Source organism: Lolium perenne, chromosome 5 (genome assembly GCF_019359855.2).
Source record: "Lolium perenne isolate Kyuss_39 chromosome 5, Kyuss_2.0, whole genome shotgun sequence".
NCBI lineage: Eukaryota > Viridiplantae > Streptophyta > Magnoliopsida > Poales > Poaceae > Lolium > Lolium perenne.
Genome location: NC_067248.2, coordinates 104794995 through 104814653, shown reverse-complemented (window position 1 = coordinate 104814653; position 19659 = coordinate 104794995). Strand labels below are relative to the sequence as shown.

Genomic DNA, 19659 nt, shown 5'->3' with positions numbered 1-19659 from the left:
CCACATGATGGCTCTCAAAAGAATCTTTCGATATTTGGTTGATACCCCAAGATATGGTATTTGGTACCCCAAAGGCTCAAGCTTTATTCTCAATGGATATACCGATGCGGATTGGGCGGGTGACAAGGATGATAGGAAATCAACTTCCGGGGCTTGCCAATTCCTTGGTAGGTCCTTGGTGTGTTGGTCTTCTAAGAAGCAAAATTGTATATCTCTCTCCACCGCCGAAGCCGAATATGTTGCCGCCGCAAGTGGATGCACTCAATTGTTATGGATGAGGCAAACTTTAAAGGAATACGGTGTCATTTGTGACAAAGTGCCTCTATTATGTGACAATGAAAGTGCCATCAAGATTGCCTATAATCCGGTGCAACATTCAAGAACGAAGCATATTGAGATCCGGAATCATTTCATTAGGGATCATGTTGCCCGTGGCGATATTGAGCTTATCTATGTTCCTACCAAAGATCAACTTGCCGATATATTCACGAAGCCTCTTGATGAAGCAAGGTTCTCTTATTTGAGGAATGAGCTAAATATCATTGATTCAAGGAGTATAGCTTGACCATCTTGCAAACACACCTTTGTCTCAAAACTTTATTTGGTTTAGATGTGGGCATGGAAATAGGGGGAGTGCGGTTTAAACTATTGAGCTATCCCTCCCCCCATAATGCCAACATTAAATAAAATCATTCTCTTTATATCATATAATGATATGTGAGCTTCAATGATGAGTAGTGGTTTTGGGCCCAAGATACATCTTCGCGGTGCCATGCCATAACACTCATATATGGTGGTCTAGGCCACCACACTCTTCTTTGTGAAGAGTTGGAGTTATTTGGGTCTTATCGCCTTTTATTTGACAACTCCATGTTCTTATGGGAAATCACTCTAGTTTGGCCTTATTTGCTCATATCTTGCAAACTTGAGTGATCATGTACCATTAACAGTGTGTATCTTCTACAACCTAAGCCTACTCTCTACCATAAGCCATTTCCATCTTGCTCATTTGTCATGTTTGGTAAAAAACTTGGAGTTTGAGGTGTTTCGGTCGGATGATCTAGGTTGCTCCATCTTATTGGTAAATTTGCACCTTATATGTGACGTGATACTTTATTGCATCACACATGAGTCTTGCAAATAACCAACGAAAGATGGGACGGATTCCCCGTGATTCTGGAATTTTTCAGAACCCCGGATTATCCGGCCCCAGGAGCCACCGGATTATCCGGCCCGGCCGGATTATCCGCCTTAAACTAGGGCCGGATTATCCGGCCTGGGCAGATCTTGAAAGGGTTGAGGACGAGGCCGCGGGGGGGCAAACGGTTCACACCACCCCCACGCGCCTCTCTCTCCTCTTTCTCCTCTCAAGTTCGCCGGACCTCCTCCTCCTCGCCGGAGACGCTCCGTCCGCCCCCTCTCGGAGTTCTTGGGTGGATCGGGTGCATCTCCTCCCTAGCTACCTTCTCCTCCAAGCGGTTTCCACAATGGATGTGGGTATGATTCACAATCTCTAACCCTAGATGTTGTGTTTTATATGTGCTCTTTTCTTGGTGGAATTGGTGTCTAGTTGTTCCAAATCTTGTGTAATGTACTCCTCTTGCATGCTATGAGGCCGATCTAGTCTTAGACATGCTTTTGATTGGAAAAATTGCAAATCTCGCAGGGCCGGATTATCCGCCCCCCGAGCTGGCCGGATTATCCGGCCCGGCCGGATTATCCGCCCCCAGGGGACACCGGATTATCCGGCCTGGAGCTTCATCGCCGCTGCAGTTTGGCTTCAATCTATCATGTCTAGATCTGCACCGACTTATAGCATGTCTCTCGAGTATATTACTGTATCTTACATGACTTATGAGCATTACCTTTCCTTTGCTACCCGCCTTTGCTTCTCACAGGTGGAGCTTCTCGGGGTGGTCGGAGACGCTCAAGGCATGATCGATCTAGTGATGAGTTTGCCTCCAATGCACCTCGCAAGTCCGTCACTTCAAGGCGGAAGAACAAGGAAGTGAGGGAGAACTACAAGACCATGGACCCAGTTTCTTACTCCGCTATCCGCTTGAAGAACTGGTATGATGATGTCCCAAGGGATGAAGACATAGCGGGCAGGAGATACTGGTGCACTGAGCAGGAGTTCATCTACAAGGACATCTATGAGCCCATGAAGAATCTGAGACCCATGCAAGCTATCGATGTGGACATTCTGGCAATCAACGATCACTTTGAAGATGCTATCTGGGTAGCTGGAAAGATGGGCTTGCTTGATATCATGAAGATTCAGTGTGACTTTAGCCCAGATTTGGTGAAGCAATTCTTTGCCACTTTGGCAATCAGGAAAGATGAGGAACACACCACGGAATGGATGACTGGCTCCACTCACTGCATTGCCACTCTGCGCCAGTTTGCTGGTTATCTTGGAGTTCCTGTTGATGGGGGTCGTCGCCTTCATGGACCTCAACAGACAGATAAGAATGCTCTTGTGCATCTCTATACCTCAGCGGGGAAAATTGGTCAAGCTAAGGGGCTGCTTCCCATATACAGTCAGTTGCTTCGGTTCTTTCGGGCAACCATTTGCCCAAGTGTTGGCAACAATGATGCTCTTCGGGGAGCCCTTTTGGACCTTATGCACCTCAGCTATAAGTGTGCTCGTGATGTGAATGAAGAACGGGACTACACTCTTGATGTCATGGACTTTATCTTCCATGAGATCCATGATGCCATGGTCTCCCGGACCACCATACCCTATGCACCCTACATTCAGCTTCTCATCAACAATTCTGTGGCTGGGGTTGATGTAGACTTGAGTGGGTATCCTTTGGTGAAGCACCATGTCAAGAAGCCCTACAAGCTTAAGCCAGTCTCTTCAGCCGTACCTGCTCCTGACACTTTCATGCGTGATGCTCGCTCTAGTGGCTTTGCTCCTGCTCGTCACCCTGATGTCCCGGCTATGAGGAAGCAAGTGAGCCGACTTAGTTGGTTTCAGCGTCACATCCTGTGCATGAACATTGAGATACATAAGGAAAACTATGCTGCTAGCCGAGAGCGTTCTGAGATTAAGCACACTCAGGCGGTTATTCTTCACAAGCTCAGTGGTGATCAAGGACCCCCGCCTCAGCCTCCAACTCACCAGGGTTACAGTGGATGGCACTCTGCACAGGTTCCATGGAGAGAGCTTGATGACTGCCTTCAAAGGTCCAACACCTCTCGCCGCTCCCCGGATGCACCTGACACTGATGAGGATGAAGAGGAAGCGGCAGATGAGTCCGATGATGATTATGCCTCCGAGTGATTCTCATGGGACGAGTAGCATCGCGCTTGTCCCCTTTTTGGCGTTTCGATGCCAAAGGGGGAGAAGTGTTCTATTAGGAACTATCTCGGGGATTTGCATGGTTTGGGCACAAGCATATGCGTTTACCATTCCTTTATTGCTTGTGTTCCCTCGTATTTGCACTATTTGCTTTGGTTGTGTCCCGTTTAAAACTATGTGCTATGTGGTGTGAGACATTGTTAAGTGTGAGACATTGTTATGGTTTTCGGATTTCTATATGTTGAGATCACTATCTCGGGGATTTGCATGGTTTGGGCACAAGCATATGCGTTTACCATTCCTTTATTGCTTGTGTTCCCTCGTATTTGCACTATTTGCTTTGGTTGTGTCCCGTTTAAAACTATGTGCTATGTGGTGTGAGACATTGTTAAGTGTGAGACATTGTTATGGTTTTCGGATTTCTATATGTTGAGATCAAGGATGCTATATTATGTGTGATGTTATATCTCCGTATCTTATATCTACACATGGGTATGATTTCTTGCATCCTATCTCAACTTCATATTTGTTTATGTCTCGTGTTAGAGGTCATGATGGATATCTCTAGTGTTGAGGCACCTCAATCCTATGTGTTGTGTATTTGTATTCAAATGCAAGTTACTTATATGCACACATGTAGGGGGAGTGCCTCTATGTTGTTGCCATCATGTTTGTCTCTATAGTTATTCTCTTGCAAATCCGTATATTGTCATCAAACACCAAAAAGGGGGAGATTGAAAGAACATCTCTCATATTATGTTTTGAGTGTTTGATGTCAATGTATGTGATACACTAATGATTGTTTAAGTGGTACAGGGATTACATAGATATTTATTCATGTATGTTGGATTTGATCATCTGCCAAAAGATATCAGAAAATGTTGGGTAGGCCGGATAATCCGGGCCGGATATTGTTGAAATATCCGGCCCCCTGATTTTGGCTAAGTCTTCGAGGAAAAGCAGCTCAGTATGGGGGCCGGACATTTGCCCGGATATTGTCCCGGTATTGTACCAGGGCCGGAATATCCGGGCCGGATATTTTGGAAATATCCGGCCCCCTCGTTTTTGGCTAAGGACTGGAAGAAAAGTGGCTCTGGCATAGGGCCGGATATTTGACCGGACAATGTCACTGTTTTGTACCTGCGGCCGGATTATCCGGGGGGGGGGGGGTGGATTATCCGGCCCCAACTTAGGCCGGATTATCCGGCCCCCCGGAAGACTCAACGGTTGGATTTTGGGGAGGGGTATTTATACCCCTCTTCTTCTTCCTTACCTCTTTGCTCAATCATTGCTCAAGAATTCTGCCAAGCTACACCACCATTAGAGCCACCTCAAGAAACACAAGATTTGCAAGATCTCCTTCCCCCCCCCCAACCAAAGCTCTTGATCTTTGGGGATTCGAAGGAGAAGCCACCGATCTACATCCTCACCGAAGCGTTCTTCATTTCCCCCCTCACTTGTTTGAGGGATCTCATGCTAGTGTTCCTATTTGGTTCCCTAGTTGATTTGTTGTTGATGTGTTGTTGTTGATTGTTGTATTGTTACAGATTTGGGAGCCTCCAATTCAGTTGTGGATGTGTGCCCCAAGAACCTTGTAAAGGCCCGGTTTCCGCCTCGAGGAAATCCCTTAGTGGAAGTGGGCTAGGCCTTCGTGGTGTTGCTCACAGGAGATCTGAGTGAAGCCTTCGTGGCTGTTGGTTTGGCTTGCGTAGCAACCACACTCCTCCAAACGTAGACGTACCTTCTTGCAAAGGAAGGGAACTACAGGAATCATCTCCGTGTCAACGCGTGCTACACTCTCGGTTACCTCTATCCCACTCTATCTCCTATATATTGCGTAGCTATATCTTGCTTAGTTGATAACCTTGTCATATAGGTAAATTCACTTAGTTGCATATCTAGAGAATTTACCTTTGTGTCAAACCTAAATTGAAAAAGAACTAAAAATTGGTTAGCACCTATTCACCCCCCCCCCCCTCTAGGTGCGGCATACGATCCTTTCAGTAACTTCAAACGGGATTGATAAAAAATACCTTCTGCCTCTCAAATTAGGCTTCTTCTTAGGAGGAGCTGACGGTACATTCTGTACAGGACTAACAGAACGATCCTCACCTACAACACAACTACGTTTCGCTTCAGAAGCATCGGAACCAGAGCTACTCCTTTTCAATTCATTCACAACATCATTGATTGTCTGACTGACAGCATCATAACCATCAGAAAAACCTTTACCATTGTCTTCATTGGTGACAACAACCGCGGGGGTAGAACTCAGAACTTCACCTGACTTCGCACCAACAGAAATGACAGCACCATCAACACTAGCATCTTTGGCGCCAAGAAGATCAGCATCATTTTTTTCAGATACAAATTGGTTCGCATTAGCTCTATCTGACTCATCAACAACACCATCAATATGCATAGCTACAGTTTCTGCAAGATTTTCAAGACCTTGAAACACAATCCTACTATCTGGTGATGGAACAGGGGTATCAGTTTCCATGACTCGTACTACAACATCAGCATCAGATGGTTCCGCAACAGCACCATCAATATCCATAGGTACACTGCTGGAAACCAGTTCAGGAGAAACACCAGGGACAACTGTAGCAACACCAGGAAGAGTACTCTGGCTTGGCACAGCTGCACATTCAGACAACACGATGTCAGCATGTTCACCTGCATGCACATGACGTCTGCTCTGAATAACAAAGCGAGCAGTGACGGATTCATCAACATAATCACTGTCATTGCCAGAATGGTAACTGTCGACGTCAGACATATTGTCACCGAAGTTGACACCAGGAACCTTATCATCTTGACATGGCACATTGGCAGCAGATGCTGCTTTTGCCGAAGACCTGGTAACATGAGTTTGCTCAACGACAGGAACCTCGGCTACAACTTTCAATGGATCAGCAGTACTAGCCCCTCCGTCAACAGCATCAACAATCTGGTTGCAAGGCACATTCTTCAGACGGCGTATTGGTGATTTCCCTACGATCTGAGCAGGACGAACATCAGTTGATTGCGCAACAGGAGAAGTTGTGATTGCAGCACCTCCATCATCCACCGAACGAGAGACAACCATTTGAGAACATACTGTCTTATCAACTTTTGCATTTTCCACAACTTCACTATCATCAACTTCAGTCAAACCTTGAACAAGCTTACTCATTAGACCAGTGAGGCCAGAAGCAAACTCACCCATTAATCTAGCAACCTTGTCTTTACGCTACATCAAAAACAACAGAAAAAAAAGAAGGAAAAAAATCATTTAAAAGAAGAGGGATACTAAAAATATGTAATGGTGCTATATAAAATTTAAAATAAAAACAGAATGAAAAGCTTATGACTGTATCATACATTTTTCGGACAGTTAGGTGCAGTATTGGTTTCAATCCATCTTTCAAAGCTAGCTGCCCCTCCAAACAAGTTGAAATTTATAGCAAGATGTGGCTTCAACTGGTATTGGTGACAAAACAAAAAAATGCATCAGCTTGCAAAAAGAAAAAGTTTAGACAACAGAAGAAATACACACACATGCAAAAATAACAAATGAAAGATCATCAGATCATATCATAAAAAATGAGAAACCCAAAAAGATTAACTAACCTCGAGATTCCCATAACCAGATCCATCCCTCTTCAAGTCAGCATCAAGCACAGTATCAACATCTTTTTTTGACCATATATTAGCAACAAATCGACTGTCTGGCAGGTCAATGTTAAGAGAGCTAATATCCAACGAGTCAAGATACAGTAACTGAACATGGAACAGGCAGCCTCCAGAAGGCTTCCCAGTACAAAGCTCATCATGCAATCTATCGCACACAAACTGACAAAGGTTCATGTTCCTGACATTGCTAATGTTGTCCTACAAAAAAAAATATAAACGCCGCATAAAAATGATTGTTCACAGCAAGTAAACAATGATAAAATGTTTGGATAAACTAACTGCTAAACAATAAGAACATATATTAACAAAAAACATATACCAGTATAGGATAACATCTGTTGCTTACTTTGTTCGATGTTGTTGGTGCAAGCAAAGTACACACAAGGTACATCATCCAAACTTGCTTGAAAATGTCATCATACTGAGTCATCTCCGACAGCATTGTGAACACACCAGTAATCTTCGGTGTGCTGCTATGGCCCGGAAATAACAAAGGTCCTAGACGAGCTTCTATGCCAGAATCCATTGCATACACGACAGGAATATCCCCCCGCGGAAGACCAAGTGTGTGGTAAATGGAATCAGCATTAAGAGGTATTCTCCACGCCCATGTATGACAAACTCTCGAGAATGACTATCATACAAAGGAGCAAGCCAGCTTATCAAAGGATTATGAAGAACATTGCACTTGATGTCAAGCATTGAACCAAGATCCATATCCTCAATCGAGTTCTTCTGATCAGAACTTAGATGTTCATATAACCTGACAACAGAAAATGGAGAGGCCCGATTCCTAGCACGCTCACTAGCATTCGGCATTTTGCGAACACCTAGCTGATCACCACCATGTTTCTTAGTACCCGCCATGGAAACAACAACGCTGCAATACAACAAGTTCCATGGTAATGAGAAAAATTCTTAGTGACATCAATGATAACAAAAGAAAAGGAGGTGGGTAACATCAGAACATATGTGTTGGTTAGAAATTGAGATACTTGTTGATGAAAAGTGAATGAGTGAGTTGATAAAACAACCCCCATAACATAGATTTATGAACCCTAGAAACAAGTCCCATAATCTCTGGTATCTGCTACTACAAAACCGTACAAAAACCTACACTCCTGGCCTAAATCCTAAAAAACATATGCAAGGGTACAAAAATGTGTTCATCATTCCCATAGCCTAGAAAAAAAGGTGGGTAACATCATAACGTATGTGTTGGTTAGAAATTGAGATACTTGTTGATGAAAAGTGAATGAGTGAGTTGATAAAACAACCCCCATAACATAGATTTATGAACCCTAGAAACAAGTCCCATAATCTCTGGTATCTGCTACTACAAAACCGTACAAAAACCTACACTCCTGGCCTAAATCCTAAAAAACATATGCAAGGGTACAAAAATGTGTTCATCATTCTCATAGCCTAGAAAAAAAGGTGGGTAACATCAGAACGTATGTGTTGGTTAAACGTTGAGATACTTGTTGATGAAAAGTGAATGAGTGAGTTGATAAAACAACCCACAAAACAGAGATTTATGAACCCTAGAAAACAAGTCCCATAATCTCTGCTATTTGCTGCTACAAAACCCTAGAAAAATGTACAGGATGTGCAGTGCATCGGACCAAATCATAACTACAATTAACATGGAACAGAGACAACGCAATTTACAGCCGCCCCATAACAGAGATTTTTGGACAGAACAACGGAGCAGGAACCTAGGCGGAGAACAAAATCCGCCCCAAAAAATAGTCGCCAGAACAAAATCCCTCGCCGGACAAAACATAATCACATCAGCATAGAACCACGGTGGAACAAACCCTCGCCGGACAAACAAAACGGCCGGCGACACCCAGATCTGCCAACTAGATCCAGTTCGAATACTAACCTCACCGCGGCGGAATCGACTGGCTCTTGCTAGGGAACTGAGATCAGGAGAAAACTAGGGCACGCGCTCTAGACACGGGGAATCGGACCCTTGCCGTCGCCCTCTCCGTCGAGGCTAAATGGGAGGAGAACAGGGGAGAAAGGATAACGGGCGGAGGGAGGGGAACACGAAACCGATTCGAAATATTTCAAAACGACGGGCCGAAAAGGGAATCTCGACCGGTTACCAAAAATAGAAAGACAAGTGCCACGCGGGGAAAGGGAATTGTCGCGCTACCGCGCGAGCGCTCCGCGCCGACAGAAACCGTTCGCTCGAGCGATCGGTTACCAGGGAGGGGATTCGACCAACAGCGGTGTTAGTGTTACATAGGGAAAGAAATTTTAAACGGATGTCAAATAAGGAACCATGTTTTAAGGGAGTGTCAAATAAGGAATTTTCTCTAAAATTTCCCTCAAAAATCAAATCGACATCGGCTCCAGGTATCCCAGAAGCCACAACACCCAAACCCCGTCTCCCATGGCCGCCTCCACCTCCACCTCCCCCGCCGGCCGCAGCAGGCACCGCAACGCTTCCCCGCGCCGCGGAGACCACCGCAAGCCCCGGTCGTCCCCATCACCTTCTCCTTCTCCCTCTACCGACGGCGACGCCGACCGCCGCGGCCGCAGATCTAGGGCTTCCCCGCCCGACTCCGACCGCCACCACCGCGACCCCAAGACCTCCGACGACAACAAAATGGTCAAGTCTGGAAAGGTCGACGACCGTCCTTCCCGACCCGCTAGGGTTTCTATTGGGGTAGAGGAAAATGACCGCAGGACGAGGCGCTCGGAGGATGACCGCCGGCGGAGGCGCACCAGGGCTTCTGACGACGAGAGGGATGACCGCCGCAGCAAGCGCGACCGCAGCCGGCACCACCGGGACAGCCGGCGCCGCTTCCGCCGGAGCCCCAACTCGGATTCGGGATCCTCCCCTAATGCCCGCCACAGCCCACACCGCCGTGATGAGAGCTCGAGGCGACGGGCTGAGGACCGGGGCAGGGAAGAGCGCCGGATGAGCACAGAAAAAAAGGAACCGACACCACCTTTGCCACCGCCACCGCCATTGCCGGAGATGATTCCCGGGCGCACAGGAGGTGTCTACATCCCGCCTTTCCGCAGGGCACAGATGTTGCGGGATGTGGAAGATAAGGCGAGCCCTGAGTATCAGCGGCTCACATGGGACGCTCTCAAGAAGAGTATCAATGGGCTGGTTAATAAGGTGAACGGCACTAATATCAAGAATTTAGTTCCTGAGCTGTTAGCTGAGAACCTGGTTCGTGGGCGTGGACTCTTCTGCCAGTCGTGCATCAAGTCGCAGATGGCTTCACCGGGCTTCACAGATGTGTTTGCTGCGCTTGTTGCAGTTGTGAATACCAAGTTCCCTGAGATCGGTCGTTTGCTTCTTGTTCGCATTATGGTCCAGCTCAAAAGGGCATATAAGAGAAATGACAAGGTAAAATCATCTCTTTCTTTAATCCTTCTTTCAACCATTTCATGTTAAAATTGTATTTACTGGCTTGAATATGACTTTGTAAATACTTGACTTCATTTCTCCATTATGTTCTTGTATAATATATTACACCCCAAACCCAACAAAGGTTTCTGCCATTGTTATAACTTGATCATTTATAGGATGAGCTATTTTGATTATCCTAGTATGGAAGAGGAACAACGGTGGTTACTGCAGATGCAGCGGAACCCATTATGAAATGATAGTGCAATTTCTAGTCTTTGTCGTCCTTTATTATTTACAAACGATAAGCTTTTACTTGTTAAGGATTTAACTTTAATATCAACAGTTGGTTATAGATGGGCTTATGAACCCAAAACATATGCTGTGTCCACAGTTACATAGGGTAAACTTCTAGTTTGCATTCAGCATTCAAGTATAAGAAATTATGAAAAAGTTTGATGATGGGGTTTTATGCACCCAGGTGTTGCCTTACATGTACAGAAGGTGAACATTTACTTAATTTCAGAATCCTATTATCCAAATACAAGACCTACTGTAAATTGTTGTAGAGTTGAGGCATGTGATCCTGCTGATATTTGTATTGCGTGCACTTCAGTTTTGAATTTATGCATAAAATGCTTACAACTGCTCTTGTTGGTTGCAGCCCCAATTGCTTGCAGCAACCAAGTTCATAGCACACTTGGTTAATCAGGTAGTTGTGCATGAGGTTGTGGCGCTGGAGCTTCTTGCTGTACTTCTGGAGAATCCAACTGATGATAGCGTCGAGGTGCATAGCTTGGTTAACTTCTCCTTTTCCCTCGTGCATAGATTGGTTCACTTTTCCTTTGCTCGTGTGCATATGCCTTTGTATGTAGTACTGATATTGTGAACATATGTCTGAAGTATGGTCATGTGTCTCTTGTCTGACAGGTGGCAGTGGGGTTTGTGAAGGAATGTGGAGCAATACTGCAGGACTTAACTCCTCAAGGACTTCATGGTGAGTTAAAATTAGTACTTCCTCTGTCCGGCGTTGTCCGCGCTGCCCGCGGCATCATCGCGGTTGCCACGCTGGTTGCGCGTGGAGCCGCTCCCTCGGGTGTTGTCGCTGTCGAAGTGATGTCGATGGGGTAGGTGAGTGTCCTCAAGGTTGGCGGCGCGGATGGTACGCGGGATGGCAGGAGCTCGACAATCTCCAGAACGGCGCGGCGCCTGATCGAGGCTGGGTCTCTATGCGCGCTGTGGCACGAAAGACGGCCATGTCGGCACGAGACCTGGTGCCGGGGTGTAGCGCTTCTATCCAGCATCCCGAGCCAAGGAGGTGCTCAGCGGTGGTCGGTGGAGACGTTCCATGCCTGGGCGGGGATACCGCGGAGCTGGAGCTCAACACGTTGATCCAACCTGCCCTGACTGGCGTGGGCGAGCTTGCTCCATGGGCGTAGCAGGAACGAGAAGTCGATGGCGTTGACGAGGTGCTCTCCGGCAAGGCGGTCCATGGTAGGCCTGGTGGTGAAGAGGATGAGGAAATCCTCATGGTGGTGGAGGTGGATGGAGAAATCCCCTGGTGTGAGATCAAACATGGCGCAAAGCGTGCGCTCCATGTCGCCTGCCGATACGGACGGCCTGGTTCCGGTGATCGTGGCCACCATGGCACGCTGCAGGGTGAGCTTGGCCTCCTCCATCTCGACGGAGCGAGAGAGCAGGACGCGAACAGGGGCAGCGGGGTCGGAGGCGGGCGGTGGCGGGGTGGTCGTCTGCGCCGTCTGCGGCGCAGCTTGGGGCGTGGGCCTTGGTGCTGGTGACGCTTGCGCCGGCGTGGGCTGGGGCGCAGCGCGGCGATTGGTGCGGCGCTGCGGGGAGCGTGGCCGCGCGCCGTCGTTGCCCTGGCGGGACCGCGGCGGCGGGGAGCGTGGCCGCTCGCGTCCATGGTCCTGACGAGGTTGCGCGCGGTCGTTCTCGGCGCGGCGCAGCCGTTGCTCGCGCTGGCACGTCTCCCTGTCCTAGGAGTGACCGAGCACGAGGCAGACGCGACAGCGAACCCTGTTGGTGCAGTCACAGTCATGGACACGATGGCCGGGGTCTAGGCAGCGGAAGCAGAGCTCCCACGCTCACCGGGGAGTTGCTGCGGCGGCGCGGACTAGGCGTGGGGCGCGGTGCGTCCCGGTGCCGGTGCTGACGGTACCTGCGCCGGGGAAGCTGGAAACCCTCGGCATCCACCTCGGCGGCGCCTCTCGTCCTATGGATCTCTGAGCGGGGCCCGATGCGGTCTGCGGCCGGTATCCGCTCCCGCGCCGGCGACCTACTCGCAGGGGCAGCCCTTCGTCTGGCCACGGGGGCAGGTGCACCGGCGGGAGGAGGAGTGGCCGCGACGTCGCTGTAGGAGCGGCCGCTGGAGGCGTCGCTGCAGGACTGGAGCCAGCGCTGGTTGCCGCCGGAGGAGGACGCGCCGGAGTTCGTCTGGGACGCCATGGGGAGGGGCTGGTATGAGGGCTGCCGGCGATGGATGCGTCGGCGGCAGGGCTGGTGGGGGTTGGCTAGGCTAGAGGGAGGGTGGGAGTTGAGGAGAGCATTGTGCCGACGGTACACTCATTGCGATTAGTTTAGCCCTTATAGTAGAAGTGTGTAGAAGCTAGTACTAAATTTTAGTTGGTTCTATTTTATTTTATTTTCTCTTCTGTCCCTCATCACTAGCTCTACAAAGGAGAATACACAGTAGTTTCAGGCAACGGATGCCTTCTTCTTCTATTAGCTTTTGTAGCAACGTGGCAACGAATGCCTACAAACTTAGCAACATATGCTAGGGGAGCAACCTATGCTCGAACTCCATGCTTACCCCAGCAATCTATGCTAGGAGTGCAACCCATGTTGCCCCAGCAACCTATGCTAGGATAGCAACCCATGTCCCCAACAACCTATGCTAGGACCCCATGCTTAGCGCAGCAACCTATGCTAGGAGAGCAACCTATGCTCTGTTGCCTTCTTACATGGAAGGGGTGGTGCCCCTATTTATACTTGTACATGACCCTTTAGATTGTTGCCATGTGGCACAATCCAAACCCTACGCCATACTTCTAGAGTACTCTACAAAGTCTAGATATTTCATTCTACTCCTAAATATCTTACTCTAGAACATTCCTAATTCGAGAGTTCTCCCTACATACCTTGGATACTTCTAGACATGCCTACACAACCTATGTGCACCAATTCTAGAGTTCTCCCTACATGCCCTGGATACTTCTAGAACCGCATACATGCCTATCTATTCAGGCTACAACCTATGTGCATTATTCACTCACACATGACACAACTCATGTGCCTTGTTCACACACAGCAAGCACACAACCTATGTCTGCTATTCACACTACAGCCTGCACACAACCTATGTGGGCAGGTCACACCATGACAAGCATGCATGATGACAAGATTACATTCGGGCTAACATCATATAATTAGCCAAATGCCCTTAATGCTTATAAGTTTCAACCTTAATTAAATGGAAAAAGAATATGATGGACGAAGTGAGACTAGAGTGCAGTGCTCTGGGAGCGTGCCACATCTTTCTATTGTCCTGGTAGTACATGTGAAATTTATCTATTAAAACTAAATTATTGAATCTTAATATTAATGTTTTATTAATGAATACAATTTAAATTCCTTGAAACGATATCATTTTCCATATTTCTTGTAATTGAATTGTTTCAGAATCCATCTTAAATTGGTGGTGATATATTTTTTTTTTATCTCCTTGATGCTTTGTATTAGTAGTTTCCACCTTTATTTGTTTTAGTTCTCAATGGTTTCTCACCCCTCACTTGATTTATGCAGCTATGTTTGAAAGGTTTCGAGGCATTCTTCATGAAGGTGAAATAGACAAGCGTGTGCAGTTTCTCATTGAAGGCCTTTTTGCTATTAGAAAGGCTAAATTTCAGGTAAATTCATAGTTGTCCTAGCTGGTGCCTTTTATGCATGCACATAACAAATTATGATTATATATGGTTTCCTTGCCTTTCTAAAGGGTTTCCCGGCCATCCGTCCAGAATTGGATCTTGTTGAGCAGGAGGACCAATGTACTCATGATATGTCCTTTGAAACTGAGCTAGACCCTGAGACTAACCTAAGTAAGTTTTTTTTGCTTCCTTCAAGGGCATGGTTTAGTTTCATGACATGAGTGAAGAGACTTAGCGCTGAATTTTTTCAACCTGCAGATGTTTTCAGAGTAAACCCAAACTTCGTTGAAGATGAAAAGGCTTATGAGAGCCTAAAGAAAAGTATCCTCGGAGATGAAATGGAGGAAGATGAAGAAGGGTCTGATGATGCTTCTCATGACGAGAATGAAGAAGAATCTGATGATGACGATGATGAAGAACAGATGGAGATAAGAGATAAAACTGAGACCAATCTTATCAACCTTCGGAGAACCATATATTTGACAATCATGTCCAGTGTTGATTTTGAGGAAGCTGGTCACAAGCTTTTAAAGATTAAACTTGAGCCTGGTCAAGAGGTAAGTACTGTACTTAACCTAATTTTTGTACGAGTATCTAATGTTGACTTCAGAGTTGTCTGAGGAAGTCACTTGTTGATTGCCTTGTTTATGTGGTTTTTATTTTTTTCGCTGCTATACAAATCCTTCTGATTCAGATACATGCATTTTCTAATCAACAGTATTACTAGGTTAGATACCTGATCTTACCTTTTGCAAATGTGTCAACTTTTTTCATTTTTTTTTCAACTTTTTATGCTCCTACTTTCAGCTGTGACAGTTTAGATCCTCAAATACATGATCATATTAGGAAAAATTGTTATGAAAATACGAAATGGTCTCCACATGCATTTGGGTAGCTTTTGGTGCTGGATGTGCGAAGAAAACTGTATGCATCATTGGTGGTCAATGCATCACCTACCTATGGTTTAGGCACCTTTCATTTTATTGAGTCTTCATTTGTTGGTTACAGTGAAATGTTTAAAAGTTCTAGACGTGGTTTTAAGGCATCCACCTTAGGGCGCTTAAGTGATAGAGCACCCTCCGACTCTGGAAATCTTTGAAGTAAAACAGAACTCTTGTACACTGGTGGGTTGGTGCTAGGTCGTACTCAGTAACATTCCCAAGAGCAACAAATTCAATGCTGAAGAAGCTTCTTTATGTCAAGAACTCAAAACTAATATGCTTAATGCCAAACTCCTTTTCTGAATGTACATGTAGTCAAATTGATCTCCTTTGTTTTGTTTTCTGAATACTATTGTCTGGAGTTTTTTTTTTTGTATCCTGTATTTTATTCATGTCTTCTATTAATTGCTTGTTGCTAAACTGCAAAAGATGGTATTCACCCTAAAGCTAAATGTGTTGTTTCATTTGACAGATGGAGCTGAACATCATGCTTCTTGAGTGTTGCAGTCAAGAGAGAACTTACCTTCGATATTATGGCTTATTAGGACAACGGTTTTGCATGATCAATAAAGTTTTTCAAGAAAACTTTGAAAAATGCTTTGTGCAACAATATTCGATGATACATCGTCTCGAAACAAATAAGTTGAGGAATGTGGCCAAGTTCTTCGCACATTTGTTGGGGACTGACGCCCTTCCTTGGCATGTTTTGGCTTACATCAGGTTGACAGAGGAAGACACCACATCGTCTTCCCGAATTTTTATAAAGATTCTTTTCCAGGTATGTTGTGAATGTGGCACTTAACTTGTTAGTACTCCCACTCTGTTCACAAATATAAGGTGTTTTAGACATTTCAAAGTGACCTAGATATACATCATAATGCGTGAATCTACACTAAGAGTAGACTAGATACATAACCAAAGAGATGAATCCACTAAAAGCTAAAACATCTCATATTAATGAACGGAGGGAGTATCTGACAATATGTTCTTCACAATATCAGACCATTGAATTACTTGCTTCATATGCAGGAATTGTCAGAGCATCTGGGTATACGCTTACTTAATGAGAGACTAAATGATCCGAACATGCAAGATTCCTTTGAGTCAGTCTTCCCGAGAGATCATCCCAAGAATACTAGGTTCTCCATAAATTTCTTCACCTCCATTGGTCTTGGAGGTATCACAGAGAGCCTGCGAGAGTACCTGAAGAACATGCCCCGGTTTATAATGCAGCAACAGAAGCCTGCGTCATCTGAGTTGGAATCAGGTGGAGAAAGCTCTGATTCAGGATCTAGTTCCGAGTTGGAATCAAGCTCTGATGAGAGTGACAGGAAACGGAGCAAGAGAAGGAAGAGGAGCTAAGTACAACTTCACCCGTGCTTACTGGCTGCAACTGTATCGTCAGTTTTGTTAAGATCAGCTGTCTAGTTGGATCATTGTGTACGCATGTGTATTTGTCAGATCTAGCTGTTGTTGCCTGTTACATTCAGGAATCAAGCGTATTCAGACAGATGTGGTGTGAAGAATTAGACGGCCTTGATCATGTAGCGTGACTTGTCAAGGCAACAAAAGCCGCTACGATCCTAATACGGCCCATCTTCATAATTTTTTGTCAGTGCGAGTCTTGTATCTTAAAGTTTGTTACTTTACCGGTCTATATGTTTGGTACAGCACTGGAATAATTTGTCTGTTTTAAAGAGGTTCTGATATTCTTGATACCTGAATGGATAGATTTTTGATTCTTGGGAACTTAGAGCATCTCCAGCCGCGTCCCCCAAACCGCGCCGGATTGAGCGTTTGGGGGATGTGTTTTGTTCGTGCCGCGTTTGGGGGACGTCGCTCCCCAGCCGCGTCCCCCAAACGCCGCCCCCAAACATTAAAAGTACTTTTTTTTGGTTAGAATAAAACTATTTACTATAATATTTAAATCGGTTGAACATAAACAAATTATATATAAAACTTCGAAAAAATATAATTAAATTACATATAAATTCCCGTTAAACTAGTACTTCTACTTCTTCTTCTTTGCTGATGGCCCGCCTCGTCGTCATCATCGCGGTGGCGCCTCTTCCGAAGAGGCGGTGTCGGCGCCCGACGCGTCGGAGTCCTCCTCGTCGTCGCCGGTGCTCGTCCGCTGCGCCTTTGCCTTGGCCTTGGCCTTGGCCGTCTTCGCCTTCGCCTTCGCACGGGCCACCGCCGCCGCCGCGTCCTCGCTCTCTTCTTCCTCCGCGTCCTCCTCCCAGCCCAGCAATTCCTCCTCGGTGTCAACTGGCGGCGGGGAATCGTCGCCGCTGCTCGGCGTCCTGGCTTTGTCCCACCAATGGCGCCAGCCAGCAGGCTTTCCCTCGCTGGAGGTGTCGGACGGGAGCTGGGAGATGTAGCTCATCGTCGCTGGAGGTGTCGGATGGAGGCTTGGATGAATGGCGGCGTACGTACGAGTCTTATTGAGCGCGGATGAACGGCGGCGCAGAAGTCGAAGAGAGCAGCGGTTGCTCTTCCGAGGAGTCGGCGCTCCATTCCGGCGGGGTTGGCGCGTCGTCGACGCGGTTGCCAATTCGACGGTTCCGCTTCCTAGCAACTGCACCGTCGCTACGTAGGTGGCGGTTGAGCGTCCGAGCCGCTGACGGGTTGGGCCCGCGCCTCCTCGCCTCTCATTTCGTTGTGTCCGGCGTGCCCGGTGCGTCCCCTGTGAGACGGGGACGGGCTCGGGGCGCCGGACACCGTATCGGGGCGCACCGGACAAAAAAGGCCTTTGGGACGCGCGGCTGGGCACGTTTTTTTTGTCCGGCGCGGCCAAATCGTTTTGGGAGACGCTTTGGGGGACGCGACTGGAGATGCTCTTAGTTTGCCATACTGAGGGCGGAAACAGATATAGTGAAGTTCATGTTAGCCAAGTCATTTCACCTTTCAAGTTCCATGGGAAACAATAAATCTGACCACCCTTTGGCCTTTGCAAACATGAAGGGTGGCTGGAGTTGGCGGACAGAGCAATGGAACTAGACAAATCTCCTCCGCCATGGCCTCTATCCCTTGCGAGACGTTGGCGCCAGGGAAATTGGGCCGTCGCGCACGGCTTGGATCCCGGCCGTCTCGTAGCGCCTCCTGATTCTGGCCGGTAGAAACACCTCTGCTGGCCCGCCGCGTCTGTTCCCGACCTGCAGGAGGATATAGTGCCCACGCCGCCCCAAACCGATCCCGCCGTGAAGGTATGTGAATTTTGGTTCGTTTGATGCATTTGGCTTGTACATCCGGTAGATGGCTAGTAATTTTGCAACCGCATGTGTAGATGCTCTTGGGCCCATGTGCCCTATTATTGATGGAAGACTCGTTGTTGTCCGACGACTCGGATTTGGAGGATTTGCTCGAGGACGATGTCGAGCAAATAGTGGTGCCGCTCGTCGCAAATGAGCTTGAGGGTAGTAGGAGGAAGAAGCGATGCCCCGTATCCAAAGTCGGTCGGCTTTGCATCCCTTGAAACCCCCTTGGCAGAGGCATGGTGGTCGATATGTGACACTTCTATTTAGTTCGTATTCATTCATGTGTGATTGAACAATTATTTGTATTTGAAACCATACATATTTGTTTAATCATTTAGATTTGACCTATTGTTGTAATTTGGATTATTGTTGTACTATGTGATGTTTAATCATTTACGCGGCTGTCATATTTGTATTTTTATACACTACGTCACGCCTATGTACTGAAATGTTGCATACGAGATTTAACATCTCGCAAGGGTTGCGGCAGACCTAGATATGCTATTATACTGTCTCCTTTTGCGATGTCTGGTCCGCATGATGCATTTTCAGCCCAGAAACCTTGTTTACTATGCCTTGTATCCGTGAATATAAGGGTTCATCATCGTCTATTCGGGCGTTCACAAATAGTTAGTGGCACTTTCTATGCAAGCACGTTCCCTGTACGCAAGAACTAGCACTTTTTTGTTCATGCAATCTAAGTATCCGCTGACCTTGATCTGGCGAATCGCGAGGTCGGTCTTGTCCTCAGCGCGATCTTTTTCATTGGATGGTGCGCGCGCGGTTGAGGTCCTAGGCGGAGTGTTAATTAGTGCGGGTACCTGACGTGTATACACCACGGCAATGCCCATGAATAATGGATTTGAGTTTTGAGGAAGGAGTGCGCCGGTGGTTTCATCGGTCTACAAACAACAATGCGGACACAATTTACCCAGCTTCAGGTCCCCGGAGGGAAAACCATATGTGTTGCCTATATGTTCTTGATTTTTGAAGATGATTACAATATCACCGAGATGGCTATGGTGTTCTCTCTAGATTGTGTCTTGTCCTCCCCGTCCATCCCTCATGGCCCTTATAAAGGAGGCCAGGTCTCAGAACTCTAGGTCGTTTATATGTTAGGATTCCCTTGTATGAGCTAGTTCTTGTGTCGCACACC

At 46.9% G+C, this 19659-nt stretch overlaps 1 protein-coding gene across 1 annotated transcript; it reads left to right on the top strand.

Annotated features, from left to right (window-relative positions):
• Positions 1 to 9374: 9374 nt before the first annotated feature.
• LOC127299550 (uncharacterized) lies at positions 9375 to 16995 on the top strand. The gene is made up of 8 exons (XM_051329518.2): positions 9375 to 10361; positions 11026 to 11148; positions 11292 to 11358; positions 14184 to 14287; positions 14374 to 14476; positions 14564 to 14862; positions 15719 to 16024; positions 16276 to 16995. Exons 1-8 carry the CDS (start codon positions 9390 to 9392, stop codon positions 16606 to 16608), a joined length of 2307 nt encoding a protein of 768 aa, XP_051185478.1. The 5' UTR covers positions 9375 to 9389; the 3' UTR covers positions 16609 to 16995.
• Positions 16996 to 19659: the final 2664 nt, after the last annotated feature.

What these genes read in the sequence shown, in the direction of transcription:
- LOC127299550 (XM_051329518.2), top strand. Translation starts at nt 9,390, where the DNA reads ATGGCCGCCTCCACCTCCACCTCCCCCGCCGGCCGCAGCAGGCACCGC. An exon ending in AACTCCTCAAGGACTTCATG is followed by an intron (nt 11,359 to 14,183) that starts GTGAGTTAAAAT and finishes TGATTTATGCAG; the next exon opens with CTATGTTTGAAAGGTTTCGA. An exon ending in TTAGAAAGGCTAAATTTCAG is followed by an intron (nt 14,288 to 14,373) that starts GTAAATTCATAG and finishes GCCTTTCTAAAG; the next exon opens with GGTTTCCCGGCCATCCGTCC.